Source organism: Neofelis nebulosa, chromosome 12 (assembly GCF_028018385.1).
Source record: "Neofelis nebulosa isolate mNeoNeb1 chromosome 12, mNeoNeb1.pri, whole genome shotgun sequence".
In the NCBI taxonomy this organism is placed as follows: domain Eukaryota; kingdom Metazoa; phylum Chordata; class Mammalia; order Carnivora; family Felidae; genus Neofelis; species Neofelis nebulosa.
Genome location: NC_080793.1, coordinates 1,231,608 through 1,246,277, shown reverse-complemented (window position 1 = coordinate 1,246,277; position 14,670 = coordinate 1,231,608). Strand labels below are relative to the sequence as shown.

General features: G+C 64.2%; 2 protein-coding genes across 2 annotated transcripts; both read right to left on the bottom strand.

The window, feature by feature from the left end:
* Positions 1-1,849: 1,849 nt before the first annotated feature.
* Positions 1,850-8,904, bottom strand: LOC131490936 (atrophin-1-like). The gene is made up of 7 exons (XM_058693337.1): positions 8,778-8,904; positions 7,674-7,724; positions 7,411-7,438; positions 6,669-6,735; positions 3,519-4,024; positions 2,263-2,307; positions 1,850-1,996 (listed from the first exon to the last, which is right to left on the bottom strand). The coding sequence occupies exons 1-7, from the start codon at positions 8,902-8,904 to the stop codon at positions 1,867-1,869; spliced, it is 954 nt and encodes a 317-aa protein (XP_058549320.1). The 3' UTR covers positions 1,850-1,866.
* A 1,891-nt stretch (positions 8,905-10,795) lies between these two features.
* Positions 10,796-12,999, bottom strand: LCN9 (lipocalin 9). Its single transcript, XM_058693278.1, has 5 exons — positions 12,815-12,999; positions 12,167-12,303; positions 11,985-12,058; positions 11,572-11,682; positions 10,796-11,242 (listed from the first exon to the last, which is right to left on the bottom strand). Exons 1-5 carry the CDS (start codon positions 12,908-12,910, stop codon positions 11,037-11,039), a joined length of 624 nt encoding a protein of 207 aa, XP_058549261.1. The 5' UTR covers positions 12,911-12,999; the 3' UTR covers positions 10,796-11,036.
* Between the last annotated feature and the right edge of the window lie 1,671 nt (positions 13,000-14,670).

Here is a 14,670-nt window from a genome sequence, read left to right as displayed (position 1 = left end):
TGTCCAGTGACCCCTTCCTCCCACGGGTGTCCTTGTGCCCTTGTGTGTTGGTGCGGCCGCTGGCCCTCCTCCCGCCCCGTCCTTCCTTGCCCTGGGCGTCGCGTCTCCCTGACCGCCGGCGTGGGCCGCCTGGGGCTCTGGCGCACCTCAGAGGGTTCTGGGCATGGCCTTTCGCGCCTCGCTGCGGACTGTCCTGTCTTCCCTGGCTTCCGCTCGCCCGTGCCTTCTCAGGCGATGGTGCGCGTGTTGGGATCGCCTCGGCTTCTCTGAGAGGAGGCGATTCTGGAGGAGCGGCTCCCCTCTCGGGTGGGGCTTCTGGTTCTGAGAACGTGTGCGTCTGACGCAACGGCTGTTGTCACGTGGTCCTGAGTTCCGAATGTTGTAAATAGCTGTTGCGTTTTCCTTAATTTTCGCCCCTCTGGTGGCTGGCTGAAAAGTGGCCTGCCTTATTGTTCCAATTCCCGCGTCTCTGCTGCCCAGCTTGAGCATAGCTGCGTATCTTTATTGGCCATTTGAAGTTTTTCTTTGGCGGATCGCTTCTTCGTAGTCTTTGTGCCTCGCTAGCTCTGGGAGCTGGCCCGGGGGGTGGACCCAGAGCAGCGCCCTTAGGGAGGACTTCGTCTTGCCCGGGAAGCCCCTCTTCAGAGCTGTGGGGCAGAGGGACCGCCCGGATCACTCAACCTGCCAGCGCGTCCCCCGGCGCCCCCTCAGGAGGGGGGGCCGGGCGGCCTGTGCCATGGGCTCCCGGAGGTTGCCCCAGGGTCCCAGCACAGGAGAAAGTCCTAGCCTTCTACCGGGCACCGCTCCCTCCTTGTGCAGCTTCGGGCAGGACCCCCAGGTGGCCTGTTGGCCCCACTCCTACCCGCGGGTTGGACTTGGGAGCTTGCCCTCGTCCTCGCTCATGCGGGGGGTCCTGGGAGTGCTGGGCCGTTAACTTTCTGACCTGCTCCAGATTTCTCCTCTCCCCTGAGGAGAAGAGCCCCCAGCCCCCACCCCTGGCACCTGCACTGTGACGGGGGCCCCAGTTGCACCCTGGGGTATCTCAGGGTGTTTGGGGGGTTGGGGTGCAGTCACATCACTGGGAGGAGGCACAGGACAGAGGTTGCGGCCGGTGGTGTGGACCCAGGTGGGGCCTGTGTCCCTACCCCCCACCCACTAAACCACTTTCTCATAAAGACCACCCTCTCTTTTTAGACACCGGGCTTTGGGTGAAGCTGCCTCCATCCCTGACTCTCGAGGACGCACAGCTCCGGCCTGGCCACTGGCAAGAAGCAAGAGCGTCACCTGTCTCCACTTGGAGGTGAACACAGGAGGGGCTGGGACCCGGGCAGGCCCTCAGGCCGCAGTGCAGAGGCCTCTGCAGGGCTTTCCAGAGGCGTGAGGTCACTTCACTGCATCTCGAGGAAGGAGGAGGTGGTCTGCCGGCAGCCATGGTGGAGCCCAAGGATGGAGAAAACAAGGAGAGAAAGGAGAGGCAAGAGGCGGCGGAAGATGGCCTTTCTGCCCCTGGATACAGCCATGCCTGCAAGCAGCCCATCCAAGCGCCTTTCACGTGTAAGAGCCGACACATCCCATTTACTGCTAGAGCTATACGTGCGTGCCTAAGATTTTCTGTCATTTCAAGCCGAGAGAGTCCTCATGGACGTGCGTCTGCGCATTTGAAAGAGTGAAAACGTCATGACCGTGTGCCTCGTCCCTTGGCGATATGGCTGAGTTCTGTGGTCACTCAGCTTTGGGGAGGGCTCTGACCCCTTCTGCTCAAGTGCTCCGATTGGGGGTGGCGTTTTCATCTTTTCCTTTGCTCGTTTCTGCAGCCCCAGAAGAAATTTTGACCCACCAGACACTCATCTCTAGAAGGAATATCCTTTATTGTGCAAGGAAGGAGGGGCCACAGTGCGGGGGTGGGGCGAAGCGTGTAGCAGGGGGGCCTGCGCGGTGGGGACAGGCTGCGCAGGGCCGCACACGGACGCGCAGGTGGGTGTTCTCGGCAGAATCCCTGGAGGGTTTGCAGACGGGGAGGGGGGCTGAGCACCCTGAACCTCCAAGTCTAAGTCCCTGTGTACCCGAGACCCCACTTCTTGGCTCTCTGCCCATGGGGGCAGAGATCAGGGAAGGGACAGCACAGGAGGTGGGGGCAGGTCTGGGCTCTGAGAGGCGGCCCAGGGGTCAGGGGAGGGGCTCCGTCCACCTCTCAGGCCCCTCTGTGTAACTCAGGCCCTGGAGAAGCCCGGCGGGGCCCAGCTGCAGGGAGGCGCCACCCACCTGTTTGGGGCCGATGGCCCTAGTCTCTGAAATTCTCGCGGCGATCTGAGGGAACACAGTGACCTGGAATGAGCCCCTGCCCGCCCCCGGCCCACCTGTGGCCACTGGGCGGCCACTGAACCAAGGGGTCCTGAGGGCGTGGGAGAGGAACAGGCCTTACTGTGAGGGCCCAGAACCACCCTCTGCTTCTCGGGCGGGCCGAGGCCTTCACAGACGGACTCGAATTCCCGCAGGAACTTGGGGTGTGTGATGGGGTCCCAGACTGTGGGGGAACGGGCATAGGGTCTGCCTGGTGCCTCATTTACTTACTTACTTGATGTTTATTTATTTATTTTGAGAGAGAGAGAGAGAGAGAGAGAGAGAGAGAGAGAGAGAGAGGGCATGCAGAGGAGGGGCAGAGAGAGGGGGCGGGGGAGAGAGAGAATCCCAAGCAGTCTCCGCGCTGTCAGCACAGAGCCAGATGTGGGGCTTGAACTCAGGAACCGTGAGATCACGACCTGAGCCAAAATCAAGAGTCGGGCACCTAACTGACTGAGCCCCATCATGTTTTAAATGGAAGTATGATTTTCCCACAGTGGCAGTCACTGTTTTCCGTGTGGGGTTCTAGGAATTTGACAAACGCATCAATCGATCCCCTTGAGGGTGGCCTCGGTCCTCCTTGCTCCTGGACTGCATTTCCAGGACTGGCTCCCTCCGATGCCTGGACGCTGAGTCAACGGCGGCAGCTAAGGGGGCGCCCCAGTGACAGCAGCCCTGTTGGGGACCCCGTGCCGAGAGGGGGCAGGATGGTGGCCGAGGCCACGCAGCAGTGATGGGGTCTGCAGTCAGACCCCTGAGGCTTGTCCCGAGGAGCAAAACATGGGAGAGGGAGAGGGGGAGGAAGAGAGGGGGAGGGGGAGAGGGGAGGAAGAGGGGGAGAGGGGGAAGGAAAGGAGGAGGTAGGGAGGGAAGGGGAGGGGGAGGGGGAGGGGAGGGAGAGGGGGGAGGGAAAGGGAGAGAGGGAGGAGGAGGGAGGAGGGGGAGGGGGGAGGGAAAGGGAGAGAGGGAGAGGGAGAAGGAGGGAGGGAGAGTGAGGGAGGGAGAGGGGGGAAGAGAGGGGGAGAGGGAGAGGGGGAGGAGGAGAGGGGGAGGGAAAGGAGGAGGGAGAGAGGGAAGGGGAGGGAGGGAGAGGGGGAGGGGGAGAGGGGGAGGGAAAGGAGGAGGGAGAGTGGGAAGGGGAGGGGGAGGGAGGGGGAGGAGGGACAATGGCAGCTCACCCGGGGCTGCTTCTTCCGGTGTCAGCTGTGTCCCGTTCTGCCGTCTCGTGGTCCCTCTCCTGTCCCCTGTCCTGTCCCTTCAGATGGCCGTTCGTCTCTTCCCTGGCTCGTCGGCTCGTTTCCCTCTCCACGTGCCCCGTTGCCGCCGCTCCGCGTCGCTGGAAGCAGAACGCAGACCCACGATTTAGGGGGACGTGGTAGCGGGCGGGTGCGGAGGACACACGGGGTGGCCCGCTGGGGGGTCGGCTGGGGGCTCTGGGCGCGGGACCCGGGGGTGATTCGGAGCCATCGGCCCGAGCACCTGGACGGTAGGAGGTCGGCCGCAGCCAGGAGTCCGTCCCGGACGCCCCGCGCGGAAGGGGCGCTGCGCATGGAGAAGGCTCCAGCAGCCTGGGCCTGGGTCCCAGCACCAGGCCGCGCAGGAGGCCCCGGAGAAGCCAGCGCGGGGCTCTGGGTCTCAGGGCGCCCCCGGGAGGAGAGTGGAGCGCCACAGCCCCCTCGTGGGGCTGTCGGAGAGAGAGGGGGGGAGCCAGGCCCCTCCGCCTCCCCGCGGCTCAGGTGGCCCCCTCCCCCCCCCCCCCACAGTGACCAGGGTTGGGAGGAGTCACGGGCAGGCCCCGCCCAGCCTGGCCCTGCTCTGGAGCCCCGGGAACCTGCTGCTGGCCCGCCCCCCTCCTCCCTCCTCCTGCCGGAAGGCGGAAGGCGGGCGCCCCTGAGTTCGGGCCCTCTGGGGGCAGTCGCGAGAGACAGACCTGCGGTGGCCTGTGTCAGGGAAGGCTGTGCCGCGAGAAGCGTCCTGGGTTCACGCCCTGGCGCACCCAGCAGCCCCTGGCCTCATTTCGGGCCGGGGGCGGGGGGAGGGGGGATTCTGAGCGGTGCAGCCAGGAGCCGTTGTTCCGGGGCCCCCCCAGGGTCTCTCTAGATGGTAGTGCTGATTGGACCTGCCACCGCGCTGCCTTGGATCGATGACCAAGTGCCACGAGCCTGGCTGCGGGGGGCGGGGGCCACCCAGAAGGACCTGGAGCCTCTTGTCTGAGGACAGAAGGGAGCGGGGAGCGTCCCCAGGCCCGTGCCGCCGGCCGTGGGTCTGCTCGCCGGACGCCGAGCTCGGTTTCCTCCCCGAGGCTGGAGCCAAGTGTGCCCAGGGCAGCTCCAGTCGCGCGCGTGTCCCCGGCCGGGTGCAGAGGGGCCCCTCGCCGGGGCCTCCCTGCCCGAGGCCTCGCAGCGCCCGGGTTAAACCCCAGCGTCAGGCAGAGCAGGACTTGGAGCACGCACGGCCCGCTGCCAGGGCGTCCGTGCTGTCCCCTGCGAATCTGCCGTCCGTCCCAGGGGCCTGAGCCCTGAACTCCTTCCCGTCCGTCATCCCCATGTGCCCCGAGGGGCCCTCCCACACAAGGGTCCCGAGTCTGTCGTCTTTCTCTTCTGGGCCCAGCTTGGCTGCACCTGTCAGCCGGCCCTCAGTGCCTCTGGGGACTTGGGTCCGTGGGTGAGGTGGACGGACCAGGGTTAACGCCTCTGCCCACCCTTCTCCCTGTGTCACGGCCTTGACCGCTGACCCTGCCATGCAGGATCTCTGCGGCAGGGCTCCTCTCTGGCCCCCTCACACCTGGCCCCTGCTTGCCACGTTCACTCTGGAAGGCTGAGCTAGACCCTGCTTACAAAACTCAATTCAGTGGTTGGAGGTCGACCTCGGGGAGCAAGTTATCGGGAGGCTGTGGCCGGGCCTGTGGCTTGGGGGCTGTGGGTCCTGCGTTCGGCTGACAGGGATCCTGACAACGTGGCCTCTGCTGGTGGGCGTTGCCGGGGGACTGTGAATACTGGGGGCCAGGGGACAAAGGTGTCGTCCTTGACCAGACTCTAGGCGGCTGCTCTGAGCCGTTTCCCAGCTGGGCCTCAACCTTGGCCTCTATAGACGTGAACAAGCACCGAGAGGCCCCACCCCTGGGGGACCCTGGCCCCCAAGCGCCTGTCTGGCCGTGTGTCCCGGCCAGCACCCCAGATGTCCCCCAAGGGCCGGGTGAGAGGGAGGGAGAGGTCCCAGCGCCACCCCCCCCCCCCCACTCCGGGGAGGTACGTGTCCGTGTGTCGGAGCTACGGGGACCTGCCTGGGACTCTGCCTCCAACGTGGCCGTGAGAGGTTTGCCACGGGGGAAGGCGGTGCTCACAGACATCTGGGCTCTAACCCGAGGCGGCCCTGCCCATCCCAATGCTCTTTATAGGATGTCCATCTGGAAACTTCCCTATGGCCTCTGGGCGCAGTAGACCGCTTTGCCGACTCCACCCGTGGGTTTGCCGCATGTTTGCACAGCCCAGGGGGGCTCGGCCGTCCGCACTGCAGCCCCCCGGGTCCATCTTCCGTGTCTGCCGTCCGCCCGGCCTGGCCCTGGTCCCCACAGCCCGGCGTTTGCCGGGAGCGCTGAGCGGGGGCCAGTGCCATCCGCCACCGCCTCCAGCTCCCGCCCCACGTGCTCAGCGGCGCCCTGACCTCTCTGGACGGCCCCACGTGGCAGCCGTGGCTCACTGAGGGAGGGGGTGATTCCAGGCACCTTCCTTGGGAACACCTGAAAAACTCCAGGCTTGGGAGGGCTTCAAAAGCAGGATATCAGGCCGCTGGAGGTGCATGAGGTCACGGGCCAGTGTCCCCCCCCCCCCCCCCCCCCCCCCGTGGCAGGGGCTCAGGGAGGCGTGGCCTGAGCTGCAGGTCCCAGCAGGGACTCCTACTCGAGGCATCCCAGCCCTGCAGCCAGCGGAGGGTCTGGCTGCTGCATGAGGGAGCGGTGCCAGGCCTGGGGGTGGCACTGATTGGTACAGGATGGGGACCTTTGCTCCGGTGAGCTGTCCCCCGTCCGCCCTCTCCCATCCCCCAGACAAGCACCTGATTTAGTTGGACAGAACCGGCCGTCTCTTCGCCTAGCGTGGGAGGTTACCTGTTTGCCGGATGTTACTTGTTCCAAAACCCCCTTTGTCCTGGACGTGCACGTGTTGACCTGTCAAGTCCGTGGCTGGCTCTCCTCCTTGGCCCTCTTTCCAGCAGAAGTGTCCCCAGTCCAGACCCAGCAGCCCACACGAGGCTCTGTTCCTGGAAAGGAAAGAGTGAGCGTTCGATGGGCTGCCCGCCTGGCTCGGGGTCTCCTCTGCTCTCAGCCTCACCCGAGCAGGGACCGGGGTCCCCGTGCCCAGCGTCCCCTCTGCCGGGGCCTCCACCCCTCCCGGGTCTCTGGGGAAGCAGGAATGAGGCGTTGGGTCCTCATTATGCACATCAGTGCTCTGGATAAAACCCACCAGGAGACCGACCTCCTGCCTTCTCTCCTCCGAAGCCGAGAGAGGAGGATGCAGCCTTCCGGAAAACCGTGGGGGCAATCAAAGTTGAAAGAAGACCGCTCCGTGCCTGCAAGCTCTGCCCACCCCGTGCACCACTGTGGGGCGGGGGGGGGGGGGGGGCAGCCCTTCCTTCCTGTCCTCCCCCGGCAGGGCCGTGCGGTCTGACCCCTCTGTCCTTAGGGCGCAGGACCGTGGAGCTGTCCTGGGGCTTCCCATGCACACGCTGGGCTGGCACAGGCTGCTCCAGTGGGGATCCGTGCCGCCGTGGGGAGCGGTGTCCCGGGGCACCCCGCTGGGGTCCTGACCGATGCCACTGGGTGCCCCGCCCCGCCTTGGTTCTGCAGCCAGCCACTAGAAGCGCGACGGGACCGGTGCGGTCGGCGGGCAGGTGTCGTCAGGGTTATGGACGGCCTTTCCCCTGGAAGTAAAGTCGTTTTGGGTCAAGCACGTTCCCCTTAGCATCACACTGGCATTCTGGGGGTGACGGGGCGACTTTTCTACTTACTCTCCTGGAACAAGCCTGCTTAATTTTGATCATGCCAGACTCACCCCTCAGGTCCCACTCACTCACTGCAGGTGGACCTCAGCTGCCCCAAAGCCTGTGGCAATGACGGTCTCTTGGTGGTTCCTTCAGGTCCCGCCGAGTCCTGCTTTCCTCCGACCCCGAGACCATGGGCCCGGCTTCCCTGCCCACTGCGCCTGGGCTCTGTGCTCCTCTGGACCTTCTTCTGGGGTGGGTGGTGGCCCTGGGGTCTCTTCAAGCCCTATTATCTGTCACGTCCTAGCATCCATCCCGGGAAGCCCCCGTTCTGATCCCCAAATGCGACTTCCCACGTGAGCGGGCAGCTTCCTCCTCCTCCAGGCCCCGCAGGCCGGACTGAGTTTCTGGGCAAAGAGCCAGAAGGCCGGGTGGGCCGTGGGAGTGCTGGGTGCGTCTGGCGCCTTTGGAAGGGGCACAAAGCTCTCCATCAGCCGCCCGGAGCGCCTGAGCCCTGGTCCTAAAGCAGCCGACTCGGCTGTTATGAACAGACACTGCTCCCCCGGGGACCCCGGAGGACGGGCCCCCTGAGGGTGGCCGCTGGCTTTCGACCTGTCCTGCTGACCCCAGCCAGGGCCATCCAGCCCGTGTCTCCATCCTGGAGATTTCTGGATCAGTGGGCTGTGGGGAGATGTCAGGCTGTGCTCACCTGTGGACACTTGGGGTGCTGAGGGGCCAGGAGAGCCCCCTCCTTGCCCTGTCCGGCTGCCCTCCCTGGGGCTGTGTGGCAGCCGGCTAAGCGTCTGCAGAGCACGCGTGGGGAGCTTGGTCTCTGCTCTGAGGGGCAGCAGGGGAGGTGGGGGAAGCCCGGTGGGCAGCGAGGGGGCAAGCGAGGGTGGTGGGGCCTGGGGCTGGGCCCCAGGGTGGGGACAGTGCAGAAGGAGCCCGTTAGCATTTTCTAGGCTGACTTGGAAAGAAAGGCAGACACTTTCTCTTTTTCACCTTCTATTTGGAGTTAACTGTAGCTCACAGGCACCTGTGAGAACAGATTCGAGAGACCCCTGGCACCCCGTCACCTGTCCTCCCGATGCTACTGTCCTGCACTCCGTCCCCTCCACGCCCTGCCCCCGCAGACTTGCTCCTGCGCGTGGAGTGTGGGTTGTGCGCTCAGTTCTGTGCTTTTCCCTGGCAGGGAAAGCCACACGCCCCACCGCAGTCCGGATTCGGGGGGACCCGCTCCTATGGCCCCTTTAAGCCACACCTGCTGCCTTCTCGGCCCTCCGCACCCCTAACCCCTGGAGGTCACGGAGGGTTCCCTGTTGATGTGGTTTTGACATTTTGAGACTGTTCTACACACGGATTCCTTCTGGGGCTGCCTGCCTTCCCCGACCCCATGGCCTTGAGGCCGTCCAGCTTGCGCCTGTTTACACGGAGCTGTGGCCCGTGGCACGTTCAGTCACCCTTCTCCCGAGGGCGGCTGCTGGGCCGATTCCAGGCGGGAGACGTGGACAGGGCTGCCACGGACGTCTGTGTCCAGGTCTCGTGTGTGAGCCTCCCTAGCTCTGAGGTGAATACCCGCTGGGCCATCGCTTGAAATCCACAGAATAACCACGGAATAGTGGGGACTCTCCACGGATCCGCCATACACGGGATGCGTGTCCCAGCTGCGCAACTAATGATCTCTGAGGGACGACGGTCACCACGTGTCCCTCTCTGCTGGGGAACCGCCTTCCATCCGACTCCCCTACCAGAGGTGCCCCCCAGGCCCTCGCTCCCCAGATGAGGCACTCTGGGGGGACCAGTCCCTGGGAAGGTAGGGGGCGATCTGCAGTGGGACACGGCTGGCCCTTGAAAAGGACAGTTCAGAGAAGGAAACTGTGGGCCGAGTGGGGTCCCCCACGTATGTCCGTGTTCCAATCCTAGTGTCCAGAACCTGTGAGTGTGACCTTATTTGGAAAAAGGGTCTTTGCGGCTGTGATTACAGTAAGAATCTTGAAATGAGATCATCCAGGATTGTCCAGTGGGCTCTAAATGCAATGAGGGGTGCCTGGGGGGCTCAGTCGGTCGAGCGTCCGACTTCGGCTCGGGTCATGATCTCGCGGTCCGTGAGTTCGAGCCCCGTGTCGGGCTCTGTGCCGACGGCTCAGAGCCTGGAGCCTGTTTCGGATTCTGTGTCTCCCTCTCTCTCTGACCCTCCCCCATTCATGCTCTGTCTCTCTCTGTCTCAAAAATAAATAAACGTTAAAAAAAATTAAAAAAAAAGAAGTCACAGCTACTGTTAAAAAAAAAAGAAAAAAAAAGAAGTTCAATGACAAATGACCTTATCAGAGACAGAAGAAGAGAGACACAGACACAGAGGAGAAGCCCTGTGAATATGGAGGCACGGGGTGCCTGGGGGGCTCAGTTGGGTGTCTGACTCATGATTTTGGCTCCGGTCATGATCCCAGGGTCGTGAGATCAAGCCTTGTGTCAGGCTCTGCCATAGACAGCTCGAAGCCTGCTTGGGATTTTCTCTCCTTCTCTCTCTGTCCCTCCCCTGCTCTCTCTGTCTCTGTCAAAATAAATAAATAAATAAACATTAAAACAATTTTTTAATGTTTATTTATTTTTGAGAGAGACAGAATGCGAGTGGGTTAGGGGCAGAGAGAGAGGGAGGCACGGAATCTGAAGCAGGCTCCAGGCTCCGAGCTGTCAGCACAGAGCCCGACGTGGGGCTCAAACCCACGAACCGTGAGATCATGATCTGAGCCAAAGTTGGATGCTCAACCGACTGAGCCACCACCCAGGTGCCCCTTAAATTTTTTTTATTAAAAAAAATTTTTTTTAACATTTATTTATTGTTGAGAGATAGAGACAGAGTATGAGCAGGGAAGGGGCAGAGAGAGGGGGAGACATAGCATCCGAAGCAAGTTCCAGGCTCTGGGACGTCAGCACAGAGCCTGGTGTGGGGCTCAAACTCACAAACTGTGAGATCATAACCTGAGCTGAAGTCAGACACTCAACCGACTGAGCCACCCAGGTGCCCCATATGTATTTTTTTAATGTTTATTTGTTTTTGAGAGAGAGAGAGACAAAGCGTGAACAGGGAGGGGCAGAGAGAGGGGGAGACACAGAATCCAGAGCAGGCTCCAGGCTCCGAGCTGTCAGCGCAGAGCCCAACGCGGGGCTTGAACTCACGAACCGCGAGATCATGACCTGAGCAAAGTCGGACGGTCAACCACCTGAGCCACCCAGGCGCCCCTCAAAATAAATAAATAAACTTTAAAAAAATGAACATGGAGACAGAGGTCTGAGGGACGCCTGGAGCCCCAGAGGCTGGAAGAGGCAGGAAGGACCCCCCACGATGGAGCCTCTGCAGGAGCGTGGCCTGGCCTGGACCTCGGACCTCTGGCCTCCACGCTGGGAAGAATGAGTTCTGTGGCTCTACGCCCCCAGTCCGTGGTCGCCGGCTAGAGCGGCCTCGGGACACTGACACAGGGTGGGCTCCTCCCCAGAAGGCTCCCCGCCACTCGGCGGGGAAACCCCGCAGACAGGGTGAAGGGTGGATTTGGGAAAGCGGGCCCCTCCTGCCCCCGGCCTCCTCCACAGCGCCCAGTGCTGCCTCAGCCCCCACTCCTGCCCTGAGGCCAAGCTCACGCACCGTCAGGCCTGGGTGGGCATCTCTACCTCCTGTATTTGAAACAGGCATCTGGGGAGACAGAGCCAGGGGTGGGGGGGTCTCAGATGGAGCCTCTCTGGGGCCTCCACCCCCAGCCCTGAGGCCCCGGGACTCTCCGGAACTCTCCTGGCCCAGGGCTGCTGGCGCAGGAGGCGGGAGGCTCGCCTTGGTTGCCGAGGCTGATGATGTTCTGCGGACCCAGCCCGTACTTTCTGCAGACTTTTTCAAATCTGTCCAGGAAGCTGGGACCCAGTTCCGGCACCCGTCCTGAGGACACAGCAGCAGGGGCCGGGGTCCCTCACTGCTCCCCTGGGACGGTGTGTGGAGAAGGTCTCGGGAGGGGGGGGAGGGGGACTCAGGCGGTGCTGAGGCTGAAGGGGGGGTGGGTGCCCTGAGAGACGGGCGGTGCAAGGTGGGGGCCCAGACGCAGCTCGGAAGCCTGGACCCGGGAGCCCCAACCCCACCCTATGATGTGATTGACTGTGGGTGCTCTGGAGGTGGGGACCTCGGGACGTGGCCAGACCGCCACCGGCCTAGGGCCTGTCTTCAGAGGAGGGGGACCCTGAGGCCCGACGGGAGGGGTCAGGAGGCGGTACCATAGAGCGCCAGCACGGTGGTCTGTGTCCCGTTCCTGACGTTCCAGAGGTGGAAGGTGATGTACTGTCTGTAGTCGGTCTCCAAGAGCAGCACCGTATTGTCCCCCTCATCTGTGTGGACACTCGGCTCAGAGCGGCCCCTGCCCGCCGCCGGCACCCGGCACCCACGGCTCGTGGGCCGGGCGTGCTGAGAGGCGGTGGGTGCGGACGGTGGGCCGGTGGGCTTCGGCGGGGGGAGCGGTGTCACTCCGGGCGGGGGTCCCTGGGCAGCGTGGGTGGCAGCGGCGTGCGCCCCCTCCCCCAGCCCCGGGCTGGCGCACCTGCCCCCCTAGGGCCCCGGGCGGGGGCCAAGGGCCCGAGGAGACGCAGCGCTTTGCCACCAGACAGACGGGGCAGCGCCCGCCTCCGCTTACGGCTGACGCCGTACTCCCCGTCCCTCTCCGCCTTCTCGCAGACCATGGCCACGTGCTTGCACTCCCCGTGCACCCTGCGAACCAGTGGGGCGTGAGCTGGGCGGCCTCCCTCGGCCCCACCCGGCCCCGGGCGCGGCCTTCCCTCCCGCGATATGGGTGCAGCCGGTCCGGTCGGCACACACATGGTGCGGAAATGGAATCTCAGACGCCCGTCCTCCAAGCTCTCGACGTTCCGGATGAAGACCCTCAGGTCCCCGTTTTCCTCGATCCGCTTTATGTCGTCGGAGGCCATGGACACCGGATACCAGATCCCTGAAACCTGCAGGCGAGGCCCCGCAGACGCACGAGGAGCCCGTGTGGTATGGCCCTGGGGCTTCTTGGTAACTCCTTCCTGCAGGCCCTGGGTGTGTGGCCCCCTACCAGGGTCCCCCCTGCCCTCCCAGAGACCCCCCCCCCATCCTCTCAGGGACTCCCTCTGCCCTCTCAGGGACGCCCTTGTCCTCCCAGGAACTCCCCCATCCTCCCAAGGACCCCTCTGCCCTCCTGGGCACCCCCTGCCCTCCCAGGGATACCCCCATCCTCCCAAAGATCACTCTGCCCTCCTGGGGACAGCCCCTGTCCTCCGAGGTCCCCCTCTGCCTATCCAGGGACACGTCCGTCCTCCCAGAGACCTTCCCGTCCTCCCCACCCCTGCCGTCTCAGCTGGGGGAGGAGAAGCAGGCCCCCAGGAGCAGCGGCCTGGTCACAGGTCAAAGACCCTGGATGGAGGGAGGACAGATGCCCCGTAGCCCAGCCCTCGGGGGAGGCCCAGACTCAGACCGCAGACCCACCTTGGCCATGTTATAGTTCTTCTGCACAACGGCCTGGGGGTTGAGCTCCTGGGCAGAGACCAGGCTCAGCCCCAGGGTCAGCAGGAAGAGAGCCATGGCCTCTGGTGGGGGCCTCACCTGCGGCCCACTGCCTTTATACCCCTTTCTGCTCCACGGTTGCCACCCCTCTGTGCCCAGCACAGCCTGTCCTCCCCACCCTTCCTCCGAGGGCCGGGAACACAGCCAAAGGCCGCCACCGCTGCCACCCACCCCTGCCCCTCATGGATGTCCTCGAGCCTATGACGGGAGCGCCCTGGAGTCCACCTGGACGGAGTGTCCAGCCAGGTCAGAGGCCGCAAAGGGAGGTCGGGTCGGGCAGGCTGGGCGATAGGCACCCTGGGCCGGAGCCCCCGCGGGCTGCAGAGGCCCCGGTGATGCTGGGGCCTCGCTGGCCTCTCTGCGCCCCGGGGGGCTGGGCAGCAGACGGCCCTGCAGTTCCCATCCCCGCCTGGCCTACGTGTCTGGGCCTGAGAGCACCGTCGTGCCCACGCAGCTAAGCACGCAGGACACTGTGCGGCCGTCCTGGCCGTGACGATGCGACCGTGGACTCGGAGTGAAGGTCCACGGAGCCCAGGAAGTGCCGAATCCCAGGAGAGGGGCCGGAACGAGACAGAGGTTTTGAGGTTTGGGGTCTGGAGAACAGAGAGGGGGGTTCGGACAGATGTGGGCCTGACCCCTACCCTGCCCCCTCCTGGCCAGGGTCCAGAGCAGTGGCGGAAGGATCCCCGTCTCCCTGTGCTGCGTGCGGGCACGAGGCTGGCTGGTGGCCGGGGGCCGGGACTGAGCAGGACGTGGGACCCCCAATCCTGTGTAAGACACCAGATCTCAGCGTTTGCACTGATGGAATACTTTCTGTTTCACTGAGCACCTGCCGGGTCCCAGGGCTTCTCCTGGCAGAGGGGGAGGCAGACCAGGCAGGTGGTAGTGGTGGTGACCGGGGCCTGCCTGCCGCGCTCGCTGCCCTCCAGCCTGCTGGCCGGCCCTCGTGGGGAAGGGCCCCCTCCCTGGCCGTCCCCCGTTACGGCCGGTTCTGTCTCCACACCTCTGTCCTGTTCAGGTGTATGGCTTCTGGAACACGGCACCCGAAGTAACGGGTCCCTGCCCCGCCCCCCATTCCGCTTCGTCGTTCGTTATCGGGCTCCGGTTCCCAGGGGTCCCCTTCCCTGTCTGATTCACCCCCGAGGCAACGACTTCTCCCTCTGACCAAACCCGGCCTCCCCCGGTCCCTCGGCAGGTACAAAGTGATCTAAAGGATGTTAAGTCCGGCTGTCCTTGGAGGAGGGGCTTAGTCGGGATTCCCTAAACTGGGTGAGTCCCGCAGCCACAGTCTCAGGGACTCCTCTGAGAAGGTGCTGCCCCCACGGCGTGGTCTCAGGTACGAGTCTTTCCATCACTGAGCAAAGGCCAGGCGGGGACACGAGGCAGTGCGAGGGCGGGGCGGGTGCGTTCGGTTCATGCCGGCGACTCCCTCTGACACTTGGCACAGGCACCTGTAGCCCCCTTGAAGATGGGGGGGACGCTGGCTGGTGGAATGTGCTGGATTCCCCTCTATGAGAGAAGCCTCCCCTCACTTAGACCCGGCCCCCCGCGGCCTCAGCCTCTGCCCACTGCCCTTGTCTTCCCGGGCCGCCTCCGCCTCTCGACACGGCCATCGACATTCCGCTCCGTAGACACTGGACGGTCACAGGCACAGACGTGCTCACACACACACACACACGCACGCACACACCATCACGCACGTGCACACCCACATACCCGCGCTCACACACGAGCGCACGCCCTCCAGTGCAGCTCGGTCTCCCGCTTTTCTCCACAGT

Bases quoted from the DNA above. Each gene is read 5' to 3' on its own strand.
- LCN9 (XM_058693278.1), bottom strand. From the start codon at position 12,910: ATGGCTCTCTTCCTGCTGACCCTGGGGCTGAGCCTGGTCTCTGCCCAG. The intron at 12,304-12,814 runs GTGGGTCTGCGG...CCTCGCCTGCAG, and splicing joins AGAACTATAACATGGCCAAG to GTTTCAGGGATCTGGTATCC. The intron at 11,683-11,984 runs GTAAGCGGAGGC...GTGTCCACACAG, and splicing joins CGGGGAGTACGGCGTCAGCC to ATGAGGGGGACAATACGGTG.
- LOC131490936 (XM_058693337.1), bottom strand. From the start codon at position 8,904: ATGGCCCAGCGGGTATTCACCTCAGAGCTAGGGAGGCTCACACACGAG. The intron at 4,025-6,668 runs GTGAGGCTGAGA...TCTCTCCGACAG, and splicing joins GGACCCCGGTCCCTGCTCGG to CCCCACGAGGGGGCTGTGGC. The intron at 1,997-2,262 runs GTGGGTGGCGCC...CAAACCCTCCAG, and splicing joins GGGCCATCGGCCCCAAACAG to GGATTCTGCCGAGAACACCC.